A 17,894-nucleotide genomic window follows, 5' to 3' on the forward strand; every position below is an offset into this window, starting at 1 on the left:
TAGCCAAAAAAAAATCTAAAGAGAGGGCTAAGAAGAGCCAGGAGGGGACATGAGAAGTTGTTGGTGGATAGAATCAAGGAAAACCCTAAAGCCTTCTATTGGTATATCAAGAATAAACGAATAACTAGAGTAAGATTCAGGCTAATCAAAGATAGTAGTGGGAAATTGTGTGTGGAATCTGAGGACATGGGAGAAGCGTTTTCGTCAGTATTCACATTGGAAAAGGACGATGTTAGTGATAATACAGAGATACAGGCTACTAGATTAGATGGGATTGTGGTTGACAAAGAGGAGGTTTTAGCAATTTTGGAAGATCTGAAAATAGATAGTTGAATGGGATTTATCCTCTGATTCTCTGGGAAGCCAGGGAGGAGATTGTAGAGCCTTTGACTTTGATCTTTATGTCATCATTGTCGACAGGAGTAGTGCCAGAAGACTGGAGGATAGCAAATGTTGTTCCCTTGTTTAAGAAAGGCTGTTGGGACAACCCTGATAATTGTAGGCCAGTAACCCTTACTTCGGTTGTGGGTAAGGTGTTTGAATAGATTATAAGTGATAGGATTTATAATCATCTGCAAAGAAATGATTCGTTTAGGGATAGTGAAGGGTAGGTCATGCCTCACAAACCTTATTGAGTTCTTCAAGAAGGTGACAAAACAGGTGGATGAAGGTTGATGTGCAGTAAGACATTTGATAATGTTCCACACGGTAGGCTATTGCACAAAATACAGAGGCATGGGATTGAAGGTGATTTAACAGTTTGGATCAGAAATTGGCTAGCTGAAAGAAGACAGAGGGTGGTGGTTGATGGGAAATGTTTATCATGGATCTCAGTTACCAGTGGTGTGCCGCAAAGATCTGTTTTGGGGCCACTGCTGTTTGCCATTTTTATAAGTGATCTGAATGTGGGCGTGGAAGGATGGGTTAGTAAAGTCGCGGATGACACTAAGGTAGGCAGAGTTGTGGATAGTGGCGAAGGATGTTGTGGGTTACAGAGGGACATAGATAAGATGCAGATCTGGGCTGAAAAGTGGCAAATGGAGTTTAATGTGAAAAAGTGTGAGGTAGTTCACTTCAGAGGAAGTAACAGGAATGCAGAGTACTGGGCTAATGGTAAAATTCTTGGCAGAGTAGATGAACAGAGTTGCCAGCCAAGTTGATAGGGTTGTTAAGAAGGCATATGGTATGTTGGCATTTTTTTGATAAGGGGATTGAGTTTCAGAGCTGCGAGGTCATGCCTCAGCTGTACATGACACTGGTAAGGCTGCACCTGGAGTATTGTGTACAGTTCTGGTCACCGCATGAAAGGAAGGATGTGGAAGCTTTGGAAAGGGTTCAGAGGAGATTTACTAGGATGTTGCCTGGTATGGAAAGGAGGTCTTATGAGGAAAGGCTGAGGGAACTGAGGCTGTTTTAATTGGAGAGAAGAAGGTTGAGAAGGTGAGGGTTAGATCGGGTGGACAGTGACAGCCTTTTTCCTGGCATGGTGAAGGCTAACACAAGGGGACATAGCTTTAAATTGAGGGGCGATAGTTTCAGGACAGATATCAGGGATAGTTTCTTTATTCGGAGTAGTAGGGGTATGGAACGGCCTGCCTGCAACAGTAGTAGACTCGCTGACGATAAGGGCATTTATATGGGCATTGGATATACATGTGGATATTTAATGGAAGATGGGCATCAATTAATTTCACAGGTTGGCACAACATCGAGGGCTGAAGGGCCTGTAATGCGCTGTAATGTTCTATGTCAAGGAACTGAGCAGGTTTCATGTCCATAACCAACATTTTGTCGTTAATGTTATTTTATGATTATCTTGTGTTTTTTATAATATTGTGGAAGTGAAGGATATTGATGTTCAACAGTGAAACGTTGTTCCATGTTTGCCATGTAGAGTTGACATCAGCTGCTGTGGAACGAATGTCGAAGCAGCTGGATGCAAAGTAGAGTGACATCAATTCCATCAACATTGTACAGTTGACATTGCCTTTTCATGTCAGCACACACTTCAAATACTAAGCAGTTTGTGGAAGGGTCACTTATGGTGCTGTTGACAACTACCTATCTGTTTAACTATCTTCAATATGAATACAATGATAGAATCGATTTATCAAGAGTAAATTTCAGGTTTATGATAACGATCATATAAATGGCATTAAATACGGTTCAGAGGAGGAAAGTCTTCCTCGCCAACATTTTGCATCTATTTTGATGAAGTATACAGTGGTAAACCTGGCATAGTGCACCACATTTTCAAAATATCTCTTGGGCAAAACCTCACATACAAAAGGTTATCACAAAAGTAAAAGCTATGAAACATAAGAGCAAATCTGGGATTGGAGAACTATTTGACTGAAGGGCAGAAAGAACTGATCACAAATCATTCCAACTAGGAGGAACAGTTTATTGAAAGAAAAAACTTGACAAAATAAATGGCCAGATGAAACTTAATGTATCAAAGGTAAAGCCAAGACTACCTCCTTACTCTGTGAATGGTTTTAATTTGAAAAGAAAGTAGGGGTTCTATATGTATGAATTTTTATTTGTGTCCAATGTGGCAGCAAAAATATGTAATCAGTACAAGATGGCCAGCACAAATGCATGGAATTATGAGACTGAAGGGCAATAAACCAGATGAACATTTTAGCACAGATAATCAACTGATTGTTAACATTGTAATTTTTGCAGAGTCGAAGTGACCTTTTGAATCAGTAGTCAAGAACACTATTTATCCTTCCTCTTTCCCGCTGTTTCCTACCAGCCAGTAGTTTAGGTCAAGAATGTATTTATTCTCCAATTTGATAATCTGCTTTAAGCATGGAGTTTTACCTATTTTGATATTCATCTTGCACTTTATTAAATATTAGTTGTGATTGTGAAACTTTCGTCATAATTTGGTAGAAACATTTACAAATATTCATTTATTTCTTATTTTCAGATAAAATTCAAGAAGCACAAAAAGAACTACAGGTTCCTGAAGATGCTCAGAAAAATTTGAAAATTCTGGAAGGCACAAAAAATGGTTGATTTTAAGTTCATTACGTACTGTACAACTTAAAGAAATTTTGATGTGTTTCTTTTTAATTGGCCATCTTCTGTGTCTAAAAACTGAACATTTACTTGCTGTATTTTGATCTTTTCAGTTAAAGAGAATGAGATCGAAAGCATTTTTATGAATATACAGGGGCAAAGAAGATGTAATGAATGCTTCCCTTTCATAATTTTGAAATTTGAATGAGAAATTTATATAACTAAACTATGCTTGTGTAACATTGAAGGAGGCAAATTGTTCCCAGTCTTTATTGGACTGAAAGAAACTAATTTAGTTTACAGTCCATATTAGGGTACAAAACATTATGAGCAACCACTTCTTCCATGGAGTTATCATGCTTGTGGGTATGTTCGCTGAGCTGGGGAGTTGATTTGCAGATGTTTCGTTCCCTGTCTAGGTGACATCTCCAGTGCTTTGGAGCCTCCTGTGAAGTGCTGCTGTACTGTGTCTTCTGGAATTCATTTGGTTCTGTTTCTGCTGCTTCCAGTTGCTGGTTTCAGTTGTTTGTTGTTGCGGCCGGTATATTGGGTCTAGGCTAATGTGCTTGTTGATGGAGTCTATGGCTGAGTGCCATATTTCTAGAAATTCTCTGGCTGTCCTCTGTTTAGTTTGTCCTATGAACGTTGTGTTGTCCCAGTCGAATTTGTGGTCCTTGTCATCAGTGTGTATGGCTACAAGGGCTAGCTGATTGTGGTGTTTAGTGGCTAGTTGGTGTTCGTGGATGCAGATTGCTAGTTTTCTGCCTGTCACCCTGTTTATATACGTGGTTGTTGAATGTGAAGTGTGTCGTCAAGCACAGGACTAGTAGTTTGAGTACGCAGTCCTTGTTGAGAGCTTCCCTGTCGTGTCACCTGTTCTGTTTGTCCAGGAGGTTGGCTATTGTCTCTAGGTACAGTTTTGTCAGTTGAAGTGAACAGTGCCGTTACATTGAAAAAGACCAGTGCTTTGTCCTTGTCTATATTTATGTTCTTGATGTTGTCTAGGAATTCTTGTAATGATTGTATGGAGTGTTTGGATCTGCTAATAAGATGTTTTAGTTTTTGTCAGAGTTCTTTTGCTTTGGGGTGTTGTTGCTTTCTGCTTTTATCCTTTGTAGGTCAATCCTGGTCATTAGTCTTTTTTTGAAGGTTTTGTAGTGTGTTGTGTATTCTATTGGTTAGCTGCCGTGTGGGATCACACTCCCTCTGTAGGTAAGTGTCAGTATCTGCAAGTAGATTCTCTGCTTTGTGAATATATTTGGTCTTGTCTATGATAACCGTCATTCTGCCCTTTTTGGCTGGTACTATGATTATGTTCTTGTATTCCTCACAGTCATTCAGCTAATCTTTGTGTCATCTATAAATTTACTTATACAAATGATAAGAGACCCAATACTGATCACTGTGGTATCCCACTGGACCCCCAGTCTCTGGTCACACAAGCAACTTTCTCCCACTACCCTCTGTCACCTCCCACAGAGCCAATTTTGGATTCACCTTGCCAAGTTAGCCTGGATCCCAAGATGCTTTACTTTTTATCAGTCTTCCATGTGGGATCTTATTGAAGACCTTACTGAAATCCATATGAACTACAGCAATTGCACTACCTTCATATACAGGCTTGGTCACCTCTTCAAAAAATTCAAGTAGATTTATGAGACATGGCATTGCTTTGGCATTAAAATACCTCGCCTCTCTAAATGGAACTAAATCTTTTCAATCAGAATTTTTCCCCAATAATTCCCCATCACTCATGTGAGATTCAGTGGTCTGGCATTCTCTTGTCTATCTTCAGCACCCTTCCTGAGAAATGGAACTGTCCTCCAGTCCTCTGGCACCCCCCGCCTCTGTCCAAAGAGAAATTGAAAACTTGGGTCAGGACCCCTATGATTTTCTCCTTTGTCTCCCAAAGCAGCTTGAGATACAACTCATCCAAGACATAGGAATTTGTCCATTTTTAAATCTCTAATACCTCCACATACCCAATAGCAAACTACTCAAGAACGTCACAGTGCATCATCTTCTCGAATTCTGAACCTACATTCTCCTTTACTGAGTAGAGACAGATGTGACATAACTATTTAACATTATACCAATATCCTCCGACTCCACACACAGATTTTCAATGGAATAAGGGGTATCTCTGTCTGCCAGTATTTATTCTCATCCCTAGTTGCTTTTGAAAAGGTGATGGTGAGCTGCTGTTTTGAACCGCTGCAATCCATGTGCTGTAGGTAGACCCATATGTTGTTAGGGAGGGAGTTCTTTCGTCTGTAATGGGACCTACTCTTTCTCTGGTTATTCCCTGCCCCTTGTTATACTTGGAGAGTATCTTGTGATTCTCTGTAATCTTGCGCACTAGATTTATTTATGCCCTCTCTTTTGGTCTCTTAATTGGATTTCCTTTTGCTCTTTCTTTACATCCCTAGGACCTCTGTTGATTTGCTCCCTTTGCACCTGTTACACATCTCTCTTTTACTTTTTATATGGACCTGAATATTCCTAATCATCCAGGGTTCTCTGGGCTTGTTATTCCTACGTTTCACTCTAAAGGGAACATGTTCAGCCTGTACTCTCCCCAACACCTTTTTGAATACCTCCCAATGTTCTACTGTAGAATTACCTTAAAGTAGTAGTTCCCAGTCTACTTTGACCAGATCTTGTCTTATTTTAATAAAATCTGCCTTTCCCATTCCAAAATCTACTTTTGCAGTCCATCCTTTTTCTTTTCTGTAACACACTTAAAACTTATGGCACTGTGGTTGCTATCACTAAAATGCTTCCCTACTGCCACCTCAACCATCTGATTGGCTTTGTTCTCCAGAATTGGGTCCAGCATTGCACTATTCCTTAGAGAACCAATAACATGTTGATATAAAAACAGAGCTGAAAATGTGTTGCTGGAAAAGCGCAGCAGGTCAGGCAGCATCCAGGGAACAGGAGAATCGACATTTCGGGCATAAGCCCTTCTTCAGGAATGATATAAAAACACTCTTGTGAATACATCTGTCCTTGCTAAATCCTTTTTTAATTGGGATTACCATAGTATATTGGGTTAATTAAAATCCCCTAGTATAGTTGCTCTATTCTTTTTACACATCGCTGTGTATTAACTGGATATCTGCTCCTCAATTACCTGCTGACTGTTTGAGGGCATATAATACTGTCCTAACAGTGTGTTTGCCCATTTATTTTTACACCTACGCTGTACTCACACAACCTCATCTGAAAACACTTCCAAGGCATCGTAAATCGCACAACTAGGGCTGTAGGTACGGCTGTAAACTAAATTGTTAGGGTGGGGTGGGGGGTGCTTTCAGTTGCATGGAAAATCTTAAATCATAAAAGGAAAATTATAAAGGTTGAGGAGAAGTTAGGATTGCAGCTTAGTGATGGGGCTGACTGTTACCAGAAAAGGGGCAGAATTTGTGAATGCCATATATTATACCAAGAAACCATAAAATGTAGGTAAATTCAATAACAGAATGAATTTAAAGGTTTTGTTTCTTTAATGTATGAAAGATTCTGAATGAAGTAGACAAACTGACAGTGCAAGTCAAGGCAAATGCATATGATCTCATAGCAATAATGGAAACATGGTTACAAGTAGATCAAAACTGGGAATTCGGAGTGACAGGAGGGATGGAGAAGGTGATGAGGCAGCACTGTTAATAAGAGATGATATGAGGCTCAGATAGTGTAGAGTCCATTTGGGCAGAGTTTTTAAAAAATCAGCAAAGAAGACATTGGTATGACTGGTGTACAGACCCCAAACAATAGCCACTCTATGAGAAAGGCTATCAATCAACATATAGTTAGAGCATGTTTTAAAAAAAAGCAATAAGTACAGATGACTCCAGTCTTCATGTTGATTGGATTAATCACGTTGGAAATACGACAGTGAATTCATAGAGTGCGTTTGGGATAGTTTTTAATGTGTTTGGAGCCAAGCCGGGAGCAGGCTATTTTGGATTTGATAATGTGTAATAGAGGATTAATAAATAACCTCAGTGCAAAAGATTCCCTAGGAAGTAGCAATCACAATTTGATAGAAATTTAATATTCAGTTCAAGAGTGAGAAATCTGGGGTGGAAGCAACTGTACTTAACATAAATAAAGGGAATTACAATGAAATGAGATAGAATTGGCAAATGTGAAAGCAGGAATAATACTAAACAAACAGTGGTGGACATTTAAGGAGGTAATTCATGACTCTCAGCAAAAAACACATCCCAGTAAAGAGCAAAGAACCAACCACGGCTAAACAAGGAATTTTGGGGAGTATTATTTTGAAAGAGAAAACATAGAAGGAGACCAAACTCAGTGATAGCTCTGAAGTATGCGATATATTCAGAACCCAGCAAAGGAGGACCAAAAAGACAGAAAACAAACTACGCAGGCAAATTAGCGATGAACATAAACTGACAAGAGCTGCTTCTTTAAATATATAACAAGGAAGGGAGAGGTCAAAGTAAACATAGTTAAAATCACACAACACCAGTTTTAATCCAACAGGTTTATTTGGAAGCACTAGCTTTCAGAGCACTGCTCCTTCATCAGGTGGTTATGGAGTATATTCCACAAGCACCTGGTGAAGGAACAGCTCTCCGAAAGCTAGTGCTACCAGATAAACCTGTTGGACTATAACCTGGTGTTGTGATTTTTAACTTTGTCATCCCAGTCCAACGACGGCACTTCGAAAAGGTAAACATAGGCCACTTAAAAAATGAACCTGAGGAGACAGTTTTAGAAATGAACAAGGAAATAGCAGAGGCATTAAACAGATATTATACATCAGTCTTTATGGTGGAAGACACTTTGAACATCCCATTAATGCTAAAGAATATGGGGAACTGGGGGGAATGGAATTAGGAACCATCACTATGCTGAAGCAGTAGTATCAGACAAAACAATGAAGCTAAAGGCAAATAATTCCCCTGGCCCCGATGGCTGGCATCTTAGGATCCCAAAAGAGGAAGCTACAATGATAGTGGATGCATTGATTTGTAATTTTCCAAAAAATCGTTGGATTCTGGAGAGGTACCAGAAAATGAAAAGACTGCGAATGTGACACTCCTGTTAATAAGATGGAGGCAAAAAGCAGGTAACTATATGATGATTAGTTTAACATCTGCTGTTGAAAAAGTATTGGAATCAATTATTAGGGAAGTAACAGTAGCACATTTGGAAAATGATTATCTAATCAAGCAGAGTCAGCAGGGCTTCATGTCGGAAATCATGTCTGATGAATTTTAATAGTGTTTTGAGGAAAACTCAACCAGAGTGGATAGACGAGAAAACAGGAGGTGTGTTGCATTTGGATTTCCAGAAGGTATTCAACAAGGTACCTCATAAAAGTTTAAGTTGTAAGCTAAGAGCCTTTGGTGTTGGAGGTAGTGTGTTGGCAAGGATAGAGAATTGGCTAATGGGCAGGGAACAGCAAATGCGGAAAAAAGGGTTCTTTTACGAGTTGGCGACCCACGATCAGTGTGGTTCCACAGAGATCGCTCCTGGAACCATAATTGTTTACAATATATATTGATGACTTGAAGGATGAAAATGCATGTACAGTAGTCAGATTTGCAGCTGACCCAAAAATAGATTGAAAGGTAGGTTGTGAAAAGGATACGAAGAGTTTACAGAGAGATATTGATAAGTAAGTGGGTAAGATGTTGCCATCAGAGTATATTGTGTAAAATGTGAAGTTGTTCATTTTGGAAGGGGCAGCACGGTGGCTCAGTGGTTAGCACTGCCGCCTCACAGCGCCAGGGACCTGTGTTCAATTCTCGCCTCGAGCAACTGTCTGTGTGGAGTTTGCACGTTCTCCCCTTGTCTGCGTGGGTTTCCTCCGGGTGCTCCGGTTTCCTCCCACAGTCCAATGATGTGCAGGCCAGGTCAACTGGCTATGCTAAAATTGCCCATAGTGTTCAGTGCATTAGTCAGAGGGCAATGGGTCTGGGTGGATTACTCTTCGGAAGGTCGGTGTGGACTTGTTGGGACAAAGGGCCTGTTTCACACTGTAGGGAATCTAATCTAATCTAATCAAAAGCAAAAGAACAATAGAGAAAACCTGCAAGAAGCTGCAACTTAAAGGTACTTGGATATACTCGTACATGAAACAGAAATATAGCACTCAGGTGCAGTAGGTAATCAGGAAAGCTAATGGAATGTAGGCTCTAATTTCTAAGGGGGTGGGTTGGAGTGATTTTGGTCTCCTTCCTATCAGAAAGATGTTGTGAAACTTGAAAGGGTTCAGAAAAGATTTACAAGGATGTTGCCAGGGTTGGAGGATTTGAGCAATAGGGAGAGACTGAACAGATGGTTTTCCCTGGAGCATCAGAGGCTAAGGGGTGACCTTATAGGGGTTTCCAAAATTATGAGGGACATGGATAGACAAAGTATTTTCCCTGGTGTGCAGAAGTGCAGAACTAGAGGGCGTAGGTTTAGGGTGAGAGGGGAAAGATTTAAAAGAGATCTAAGGGGCAACTTCCTCTGGCAGCTCATTCCATATACGCACCACCCTCTGCATGAAAAAGTTGTCCCTTAGGTCTCTTTTAAATCTTCCCCCACTCACCTTAAACCAATGCCCTTTTGGTTTGGACTCTGTTACCCTGGGGACAAGAGCTCGACTTCGAACCCCTTGCTCTCGGAGCTTAGGCCAGAGTCCTTGTGTATATTTATGGCTGAAATAGATTCTTGATCAGTAAGAGAAACAAGGATTATGGTGGGGGGAGGGACAGGCAAGTGGATGTGAGGAATGTCAGATCAGCCTATTCCTATTCCAATTTCATTTGTTTTAATATTATCCCTTCATATTGCAGTAACTGACTCCTTAATTAAAAATGCAACACCACTTCCTCTTTTACACCCTCCTGTTTCTCGCCTGAAGATCCTACATCCTGAGATATTGAGTTGCCATTCTTGCTCTTCCCTCAACCACTGTTTCTCCATGATGGCATTAATATCACAATTCACCTGTCAATCACACCCTTCACTCATCTGTCATACCTGTAAGACTACTGGTCTTAAGATAGAGGCTATAGAACCTTGCTTTACTATTAGAGTGAGTGAATATAATGTTAAAGCAGGTTTAAAGAAAACCATAAATTTAATATTTTTGATCCATCCATAACCATTCAGTACCTGAAGAAATGAGACTTTACACTTTTAATTCAATAACTTATTCAGACAGTTTCTGGTTGATCTCAGTTGAGAATGGTGGAAAGCGTAACTAGGGCTGTCACATGAAAAACATGGTTAATGTTATCTAACACTATTGATTAAGAGACTCCATATTCTGTTTTAAGTTTAGTGGGTAGTTAGTTTTACAAAGTTGAAACTTTATTGCTGGAACAGCACAGCAGGTCAGGCAGCATCCAGGGAACAGGAGATTCGACGTTTCGGGCACAGGCCCTTCTTCAGGAATCCTGAAGAAGGGCCTGTGCCCGAAACGTCGAATCTCCTGTTCCCTGGATGCTGCCTGACCTGCTGTGCTGTTCCAGCAATAAAGTTTCAACTTTGTGATCCAGCATCTGCAGACCTCACTTTCTCCTCGTTAGTTTTACAAATGCAACTTCAAACTACCAGGAGAAGATGAGGACTAACAGTGAAGCAGTTCAAAGTTTGAGGCAATTTACATTATGGGCATTTTTCTTTGCCACAAATTACTAGCTGATTTGCACAATAATGGTCAGTATGTTTAGACTCCAATATTTTCTGCAAGTAAGATTATCGCCTACTGGGAAGTAATAGAAACAAACTTCCAAACTTCAAAATTGTCTTCTGATATTTAGGAGAATGAATAGTAGGTTGAATTTTCTGAGGAGGGGCAATTTCATGCAGATTGCCACCAGTCCTCCTTTTTTGTGCAAGAAGGAAACGTTCTGTTTCTGAGATGAGATCATGCTCCAAGATTCCTCAGAAATGTGAATCTGTACATCTGTTCTGACAGTTCTTTCAGTGTGAGCAATGGATTCACAAAAGGGATAAATCTTTGAGTATGATACTAGGAAGTCTAAATTTAGCATCACTAACTATTCTTTGAAATAGATGCTGCCAGCCAGCCTCCATAGTTGAGTTTGCCTTTGCTGCGTGGTGTTTGGGTAAATAAGACTGAAACTCCCTTATCGAGCAATCAATCCTTGCTCTGCTAAACCACTGTAAATTGAAGGTGGATTATTGTTTATTGTATCAGATCCACACTTAAGTTGCAAACTAGTGGATAATTCATAGAACAGGTCAGTGAATAAAACTCCATGCAAAGTAGTATTAAAAGCTTAAATCTTAAAAAGCTTTGCAAAAGTAAAATCAAAACTGCAGATTCTGCAAATCTAAAGCAAAATTAGAAAGTGATAGAAATTCTTAGGTCTTCAAAGCTTGATTGAGTTTTGAGAAATTAATTTGTGGGATGTGGGCATTGCTGACTGGCCAGCATTTATTGCCTGTCCCTAGTTGCCCTTGAGAAGGTGGTGGTGAACTACCTTATTAAGATGCTGCAGTCTGCTGTGGGTTGACACACACTGCCATTCAGGAGGGAATTCTAGGATTTTGAGCCAACGATAGTGAAGGAATGGCATGATATTTCCAAGTCAGGATGGTGAGTATTTTGGAGGGGAGCTTTCCTTGTCCTTCTAAATGGAAGTGGTCATGGGTTTGGAAAGTGCTGTCTGAGGATCTGAGGAGAATTTCTACAGTACATCTTGTGGTTAGTACACACTGCTGCTACAGTACATTGGTGGTGGAAGGCATGGATGTTTGTGTATGTAGTCTCAATCAAGTGAGCTGCTTTGTCCTGGATGATGTCAAGTTTCTTGAGTGTTGTTGGAGCTGCACTCATCCAGGCAAATGCAAAGTACTCCAACACACTCCTGGCTTGTGCCTTGTAGATGGTGGACAAACCTTGGGAAGTCAGGAAGTGAGTTACTTACTGCTGTATTCCTAGCCTCTGATCTGCTCATGTAGCCACTGCGTTTATGAGGCGAGTCCAGTTGAGTTTCTGATCAATGGTAACCCCTAGAATGCTGATAGTGGGGGATTCAATGATGGTAACACCATTGAATATCAAGGGGTGGTGGTTAGGTTGTCTTTTATTAGTGATGTTCATAGCATGGCATTTGTGTGGCATGAATGTTACTTGCCACTTGTCAGACCAAGCCTGGATATTGTCCAGACCTTGTTGCATTTGATCATGGACGACTTCAGAATGTGAGGAGTCGCGAATAGTGCTAAATGTTGTGCAATCATCGGTGAACATTCCACTTTTGGCCTTATGATAGAAGTCATTGATTAAAGCAGCTGAAGTGGTTTGACCTAGGACACTATCCTGAGGAACTCCTGCAGAGATGTCCTGGAGCTGAGATGACTGACCTCCAGCAACCACAGCCATCTTCCATGGTGTCAGGCATAACTCCAACAACCAGAGAGGTTGCCCGTTGGTGTCCATTGATTGCTTTGCTAGGGCTCCTTGATGCTGCATTTGGTCAAATGCAGGTTTGATGTCAAGGGCTGCCATTCTCACCTCACCTTTTATTAGATAGGGAAAGGTTCTGGACTTCATTCAATGCTATCTTTCAGTACACTTCCTGTACAATAAAATACAACTATCTGAAAATATACGCTAACAGGATTATGGTGGCCAACCAACCATCCAATGTTTCTTATAAGTCTCCTGAATTAAATAATAAGGTCACTAATAGTGCAAACAGCCTGTGGAAAAATCATATGAACATCAACTTTTTTTTTCATGTTTTCACTTTTCAAATGCTTTTGTTTATTCGTTGGATAAGAAAGGCATTTTGACAAGGTAGGGCAATGGTTATATGTTAAATCCACGCAGGTGTACTACAACCTCAGTTAGACACCTCAGTGCTGTTCTAATTTTGTTGAAAATAATTTGAGATAGGTTTGTTTGCTGATGACTACAGATCACTGTCTGGGTTAGTAAATCCAAATACATTCCCAGTGGAAACTTGGACATAAAGCAATATGGCTGTTCATTGATCCTGCTCCTTCTCACGTATCACAAGTACAATTATCAATTAAAACAACAACTACAGGCTGGTCCATGTCAAATACGTTGAACCAGCTCTTTGGACATGCCTTGTCAAAAAAGTGGTAACCTGCATCACATTTAGATTAGATTCCTTATAGTATGGAAACAGGCCCTTCGGCCCATGCCGCCCCATTTTAAAAAGGCCATTCAGCCCATTGAGTCCACACTGACCCACCCATCCCTGTAACCCTGCATTTCCCATGGCTAACCCACCTAGCCCGAAATTCCCTACACACGATGGGTGATTTAGCATGACCAATCCACCTAACCTGCACACCTTTGGACTGTGGGAGGAAAAACAGGGAGAATGTGCAAACTCCACACAGTAGATCATCTGAGGCTGGAATCAAACCTGGGTCCTGGGCATTGTGAGGCAGCAGTGCCAATCACTGAGCCACCAGTCACCCACTACTTTAAACCTTAGTTTGACCACCCATTGAAAGACAAATAATGCTTCTGGGTCAAACCCTGTGACACAGAGCCTAAAAGTAAAAAAAGGCCATTAATTAATTAACTTATTAATTACTCAGTTATTTGATCTGATGTGCTGCATATTAATTAAAATATTAATTGGGGACAGGACAGTGGCTTAGTGGTTAGCACTGCTGCCTCACAGCACAAGGACCCAGGTTCGGTTCAAGCTTGGATGACTGCCTGTGTGGAGTTTCGATATTCTCCCCATTTCTACGTGGGATCCTTTGGTTTCTTCCCATAGTCTAAAAATGTTCAGAGTAGATAAATTGGCCATGCTAAATTGCCATGGTTTCCAGGGATATGCAGGCGAGGTGGATTAGCTATGGTAAGTGGGTCTGGGTGGTATGCTCTTTGGAGAGTTGATGCAAATTTGATAATCTCTATTCACGATGTAGGGATTTTGTGATTTGATGAGATAACCTGACAGACTAGTGATTGTGCATACATAACCTGCTGAGCCAACCTGTCAAGACTAGACAACTGCATTTGTGCTGTAAGCCAAAATAAGAAAAAATATTAATCACCCTCTCATAGATAAACTACATTTCATTTTGGCTACAGGTATATTGTATGCAGAAAAATGTAAAAATTTCAAGATTAACCTAAGGATCATAAATAATAATTATTTGATATTGCTGCATGCTTATGGTTTTTTTTGTAAAATATCTAGTTGGTTTAATTCGAAATGACAGTATTGCTAATTTAAGATGGAATAGTTGCATGTGCTTGCAATTTGGATTATGTTCAAACAAGGTTGTCCAAAATTGGAGGACCTCTTCTTGGGTCTGTTCCTGGGCCTGGCCAGGTTAGCTATCAACAGATCTAGGCAGCAATCTATGCAGGGTGTCTTATCTGCAGATTGTCTGCCTTTCCTCCACAGTTATGTTTGTGTCTGTGTGTACTTTGAGAAGGTGCGTGCATTGTCCTCTCGTGCTCTCAACACCTTTAGAAAGAGGTGGATTTTGTAGAGGATAAATTCTTTTGTTTCCCTCTCCAACTCTGTTTTGATTTAGTCCCTTATTGCTTTCCCTACCTTTCCCTCACTTTTGATGGCTTGCATTTCCTATAAATGGCTTTGCATACAAATATCTAATTGGTGCATGGGTGATTTACAGTTAATAAAGAACAAAGAACAATACAGTCCAGGAACAGGCACAGACTGTGTTGACACATGTGCCTTCTAAATTAAAAACCTTTTGCTTCTACATGGAATATTCCCTGCCTATTCATATTTCTGTCAAGGTGCCTCTTAAACATTGCTGTTGTATGTGCCTCCTCCACTACCTCTGGCAGTGTATTCAAGGCTCTTACTACCCTCTGTGCCTCTGACATCTCCTTTTAAACTTATCCCCTTTTATCATAAACTTATGTCCCCTAGTGAATTACACTTTCACCTGTGAAAAAAGACTCCAACTGTTCTAAGTGTGCCTCTCATAATTTTGTAAACTTCTATCAGGTTGGCCCTCATCCTTTGATGTTCACTGAAAACAAGCCACACTTATCTCATCTCTCCTCATAGCTAATACACTTCAAACCAGGCACCATTCTGATAAGCCATTTTGATAACCTAACCAAAGCCCCACATCCTTTTGCTGGTGTGACAACCAGGACTGTAGGCAGTATTCTAAATGGGGCCTAACTCAAGTTCTCTGCACCTGCAATATGATTTGCCAATTTTTGTACTCTGCACCCCAACTGATGAAGGCAAGCATTCTATATGCCTTCTTGACAATTTTATCCATTAGGGTTGCCACTTTTGGAGAACTGTGGATTGGCATGCCTCGATTCTGCTTTATGTTGATGCTACTAAGGGTTCTGCCCTTAGTATCCTTCCCTGTATCCTGTATCCTTCCCTGCTGCATTCGATCTTCCTGAATGCATCCAACTTGTATTTCTCTAGATTAAATTTCGTCTGCCCAGGTGCATTTCTGTCTGCCATTTCTCTGCCAAGTCTCCAGCCTATCTATATCCTTCTGTATCTTTTGGCACCCCATCTCATTATCCGCAGCTCCCCAGATCTTTGTGTCGTCCGCAAACTTGTTCATCAGCCCAACTACATTCCTGTTCAAATCAATTATATTTGTTACAAACAACAGGGGTCCCAGCACTGATGCCAGTAGAACATCACTGGTTGCAGATCTCCAGTCCCAAAAAAAAACCCTTCCACCGCTACTCTCTGTTTTCTATGTCTAAGCCAGTTAAGTTTCCATCTTACCAGCTCACCTTGGATCTCATGTGAGTTCACCTATTCTATCAGCCTGCCACAAGGACTTGTCAAAGGCATTGCTAAATGCAATGTAGTCAACACCTACTGCCCTGCCCTCATCAATCATCTTTGTAACTTCATCACAAAATTTAATCAATTTTGTGAGACACAACTGTCCCCACACAAAGTCATAATGCTTATTGCTAATAAGTCCACATTTTTCAAAATATGGGTGAATCCTATACCTAAGAATCTTCTCCAATAATTTCACTATCACTGACCTAAGGCTCACAGGTTTGTAATTTGTCCAGATTATTCCTGTTGCCCTTAATCAATGAAAGAACATTGGCTGGAATGTCTCATGTGACTTAAGAGAATCCAAAAGTTTGTACAAGGTCCCATCACTTTCCTCACCTGCCTCCCTCAGGTTAGGTTCTGGGGAATTGTCTACCCTCCTGCTTTCCAAAACACCCAACTCCTCCTCTTTGATATTGACATGCCTAGAATATCAACATACCTCTGCATAGGCTCACCATCCGCTGTATCCTTCTCGTTTGTGAATAACAATGCAATGTATTTGTTAAGAATCTTACCCACTTCCTCCAGCTCCACGTATAATTTTCACCTTTGTCCTTAAATGGAGAATAAGATTGTAAGACACAGAATTTATAGCAAAAGTTTACAGTGTGATGTAACTGAAAATATATATTGAAAAAGACCTGGATTGTTTGTTAAGTCTCTCATCTTTGAGAATGACCATGTTGGTTTCAGACCTTTCATATGTAAATTGCAAAACCTTTTTAAAAGGTTACGTTCTCAAGTGAATTTTAACAATTGGTGTCAATGGCAGCTCATTCCATACCCGTACCACCCTCTGTGTGAAAAAGTTGCCCCTTAGGTCTCTTTTATATCTTTCCCCTGTCACCTTAAACCTACGCCCTCTCGTTCTGGACTCCCCGACTCCAGGGAAAAGATTTTGCCTATTTACCCGATCCATGCCCCTGATGATTTTATAAACCTCTATAAACCCCTCAGCCTCTGCTCCAGGGAAAACAGCCACAGTCTATTTAGCCTCTCCCTGTAACCCTGGCAATATCCTTGTAAATCTTTCCTGAACCCTTTCAAGTTTCACAACACCCCTCCCATAGCAGAGAGACCAGAATTGCATGCAATATTTCAACAGTGGCCTAACCAATGTTCTGTACAGCCGCAACATGACCTCCCAACTCCTGTACTCAATGCTCTGACCATTAAAGGAAAGCATACTAAATGCCTTCTTCACTTTCTTATCTATCTGCGACTTCAATTTCAAAGACCTACAAACCTGCTCTCCAAGGTCTCTTTGTTCAGCAACACTCCCCAGGACTTTACTGTTAAGCGTAAAAGATAGCCCTGATTTGTCTTCCCAAAATGCAGCACCTCACATTTATCTAAATTAAATTCCAGCTGCTACTTCTGAGCCCATTGGCCCACCTGATCAAGATCCCATTTTACTCTGAGGTAACCTTCTTCTCTATCCATTACACCTCAAATTTTGGTCTCATCTGCAAACTAAGTATACCTCCTATGTTCACAGAAATTTTACTGATACTATGAAATGAAACAGTAAAAAATAATTTGCATTTTTACGGCCAGTGCACCTTACAAGTAAGGGAACGTGCACCAAGCCATGAAGAGAGTAACTAGGAAGGGTAATTGAGAAATTGGTCAAATGTGGAATTTGAGAAAATTTTAAATGTTATCTTTTTAAGGCCATCTGAGAAGTCTCACCGAAAATCAGCAGTCCCACAGTTACTTTGTACTAAAGTATCAGGCTAGATTTTACGATCCGTCATTATTGTGGGAGTTGCATCCTCAACCATCTGACTCAGAACTGAGTTGCTAGCCCTTAATCACGACTGACACCTTAAACAACTGACAAATATTGCATGTATTTTTGTTTCAAATAAATCCATTCTTTAACATATATAACAAAAGATTGATGAAACTGTATTCAATATTTATTTAACTAAATGACCTAGCAATCACAACTTTTCTGATGATTCTGAAAGGAAGATTGTAATCTTGAACAATTTTTAACAATAATGTATGTTCTTCAGACATTGCTGTTATGACTCTGCAGAGCATTTCATA

At 40.4% G+C, this 17,894-nt stretch overlaps 1 protein-coding gene across 3 annotated transcripts in view; it reads left to right on the forward strand.

The window, feature by feature from the left end:
• hivep1 (HIVEP zinc finger 1) overlaps window positions 1-17,894 on the forward strand; it is a 210,800-nt gene that overhangs the window by 84,036 nt on the left and 108,870 nt on the right. For all 3 annotated transcript variants that reach the window (XM_043719023.2, XM_043719026.2, XM_043719027.2), the window contains one exon: window positions 2,939-3,022. In XM_043719023.2, the coding sequence (XP_043574958.2) occupies window positions 2,939-3,022 (84 nt within the window). The remainder of the gene's footprint in view (window positions 1-2,938; window positions 3,023-17,894) is intronic.

This window comes from Chiloscyllium plagiosum, unplaced genomic scaffold (genome assembly GCF_037043375.1).
Source record: "Chiloscyllium plagiosum isolate Xiang-an unplaced genomic scaffold, Cpla_swu_hap1 HiC_scaffold_34, whole genome shotgun sequence".
Taxonomy (NCBI): Eukaryota; Metazoa; Chordata; class Chondrichthyes; order Orectolobiformes; family Hemiscylliidae; genus Chiloscyllium; species Chiloscyllium plagiosum.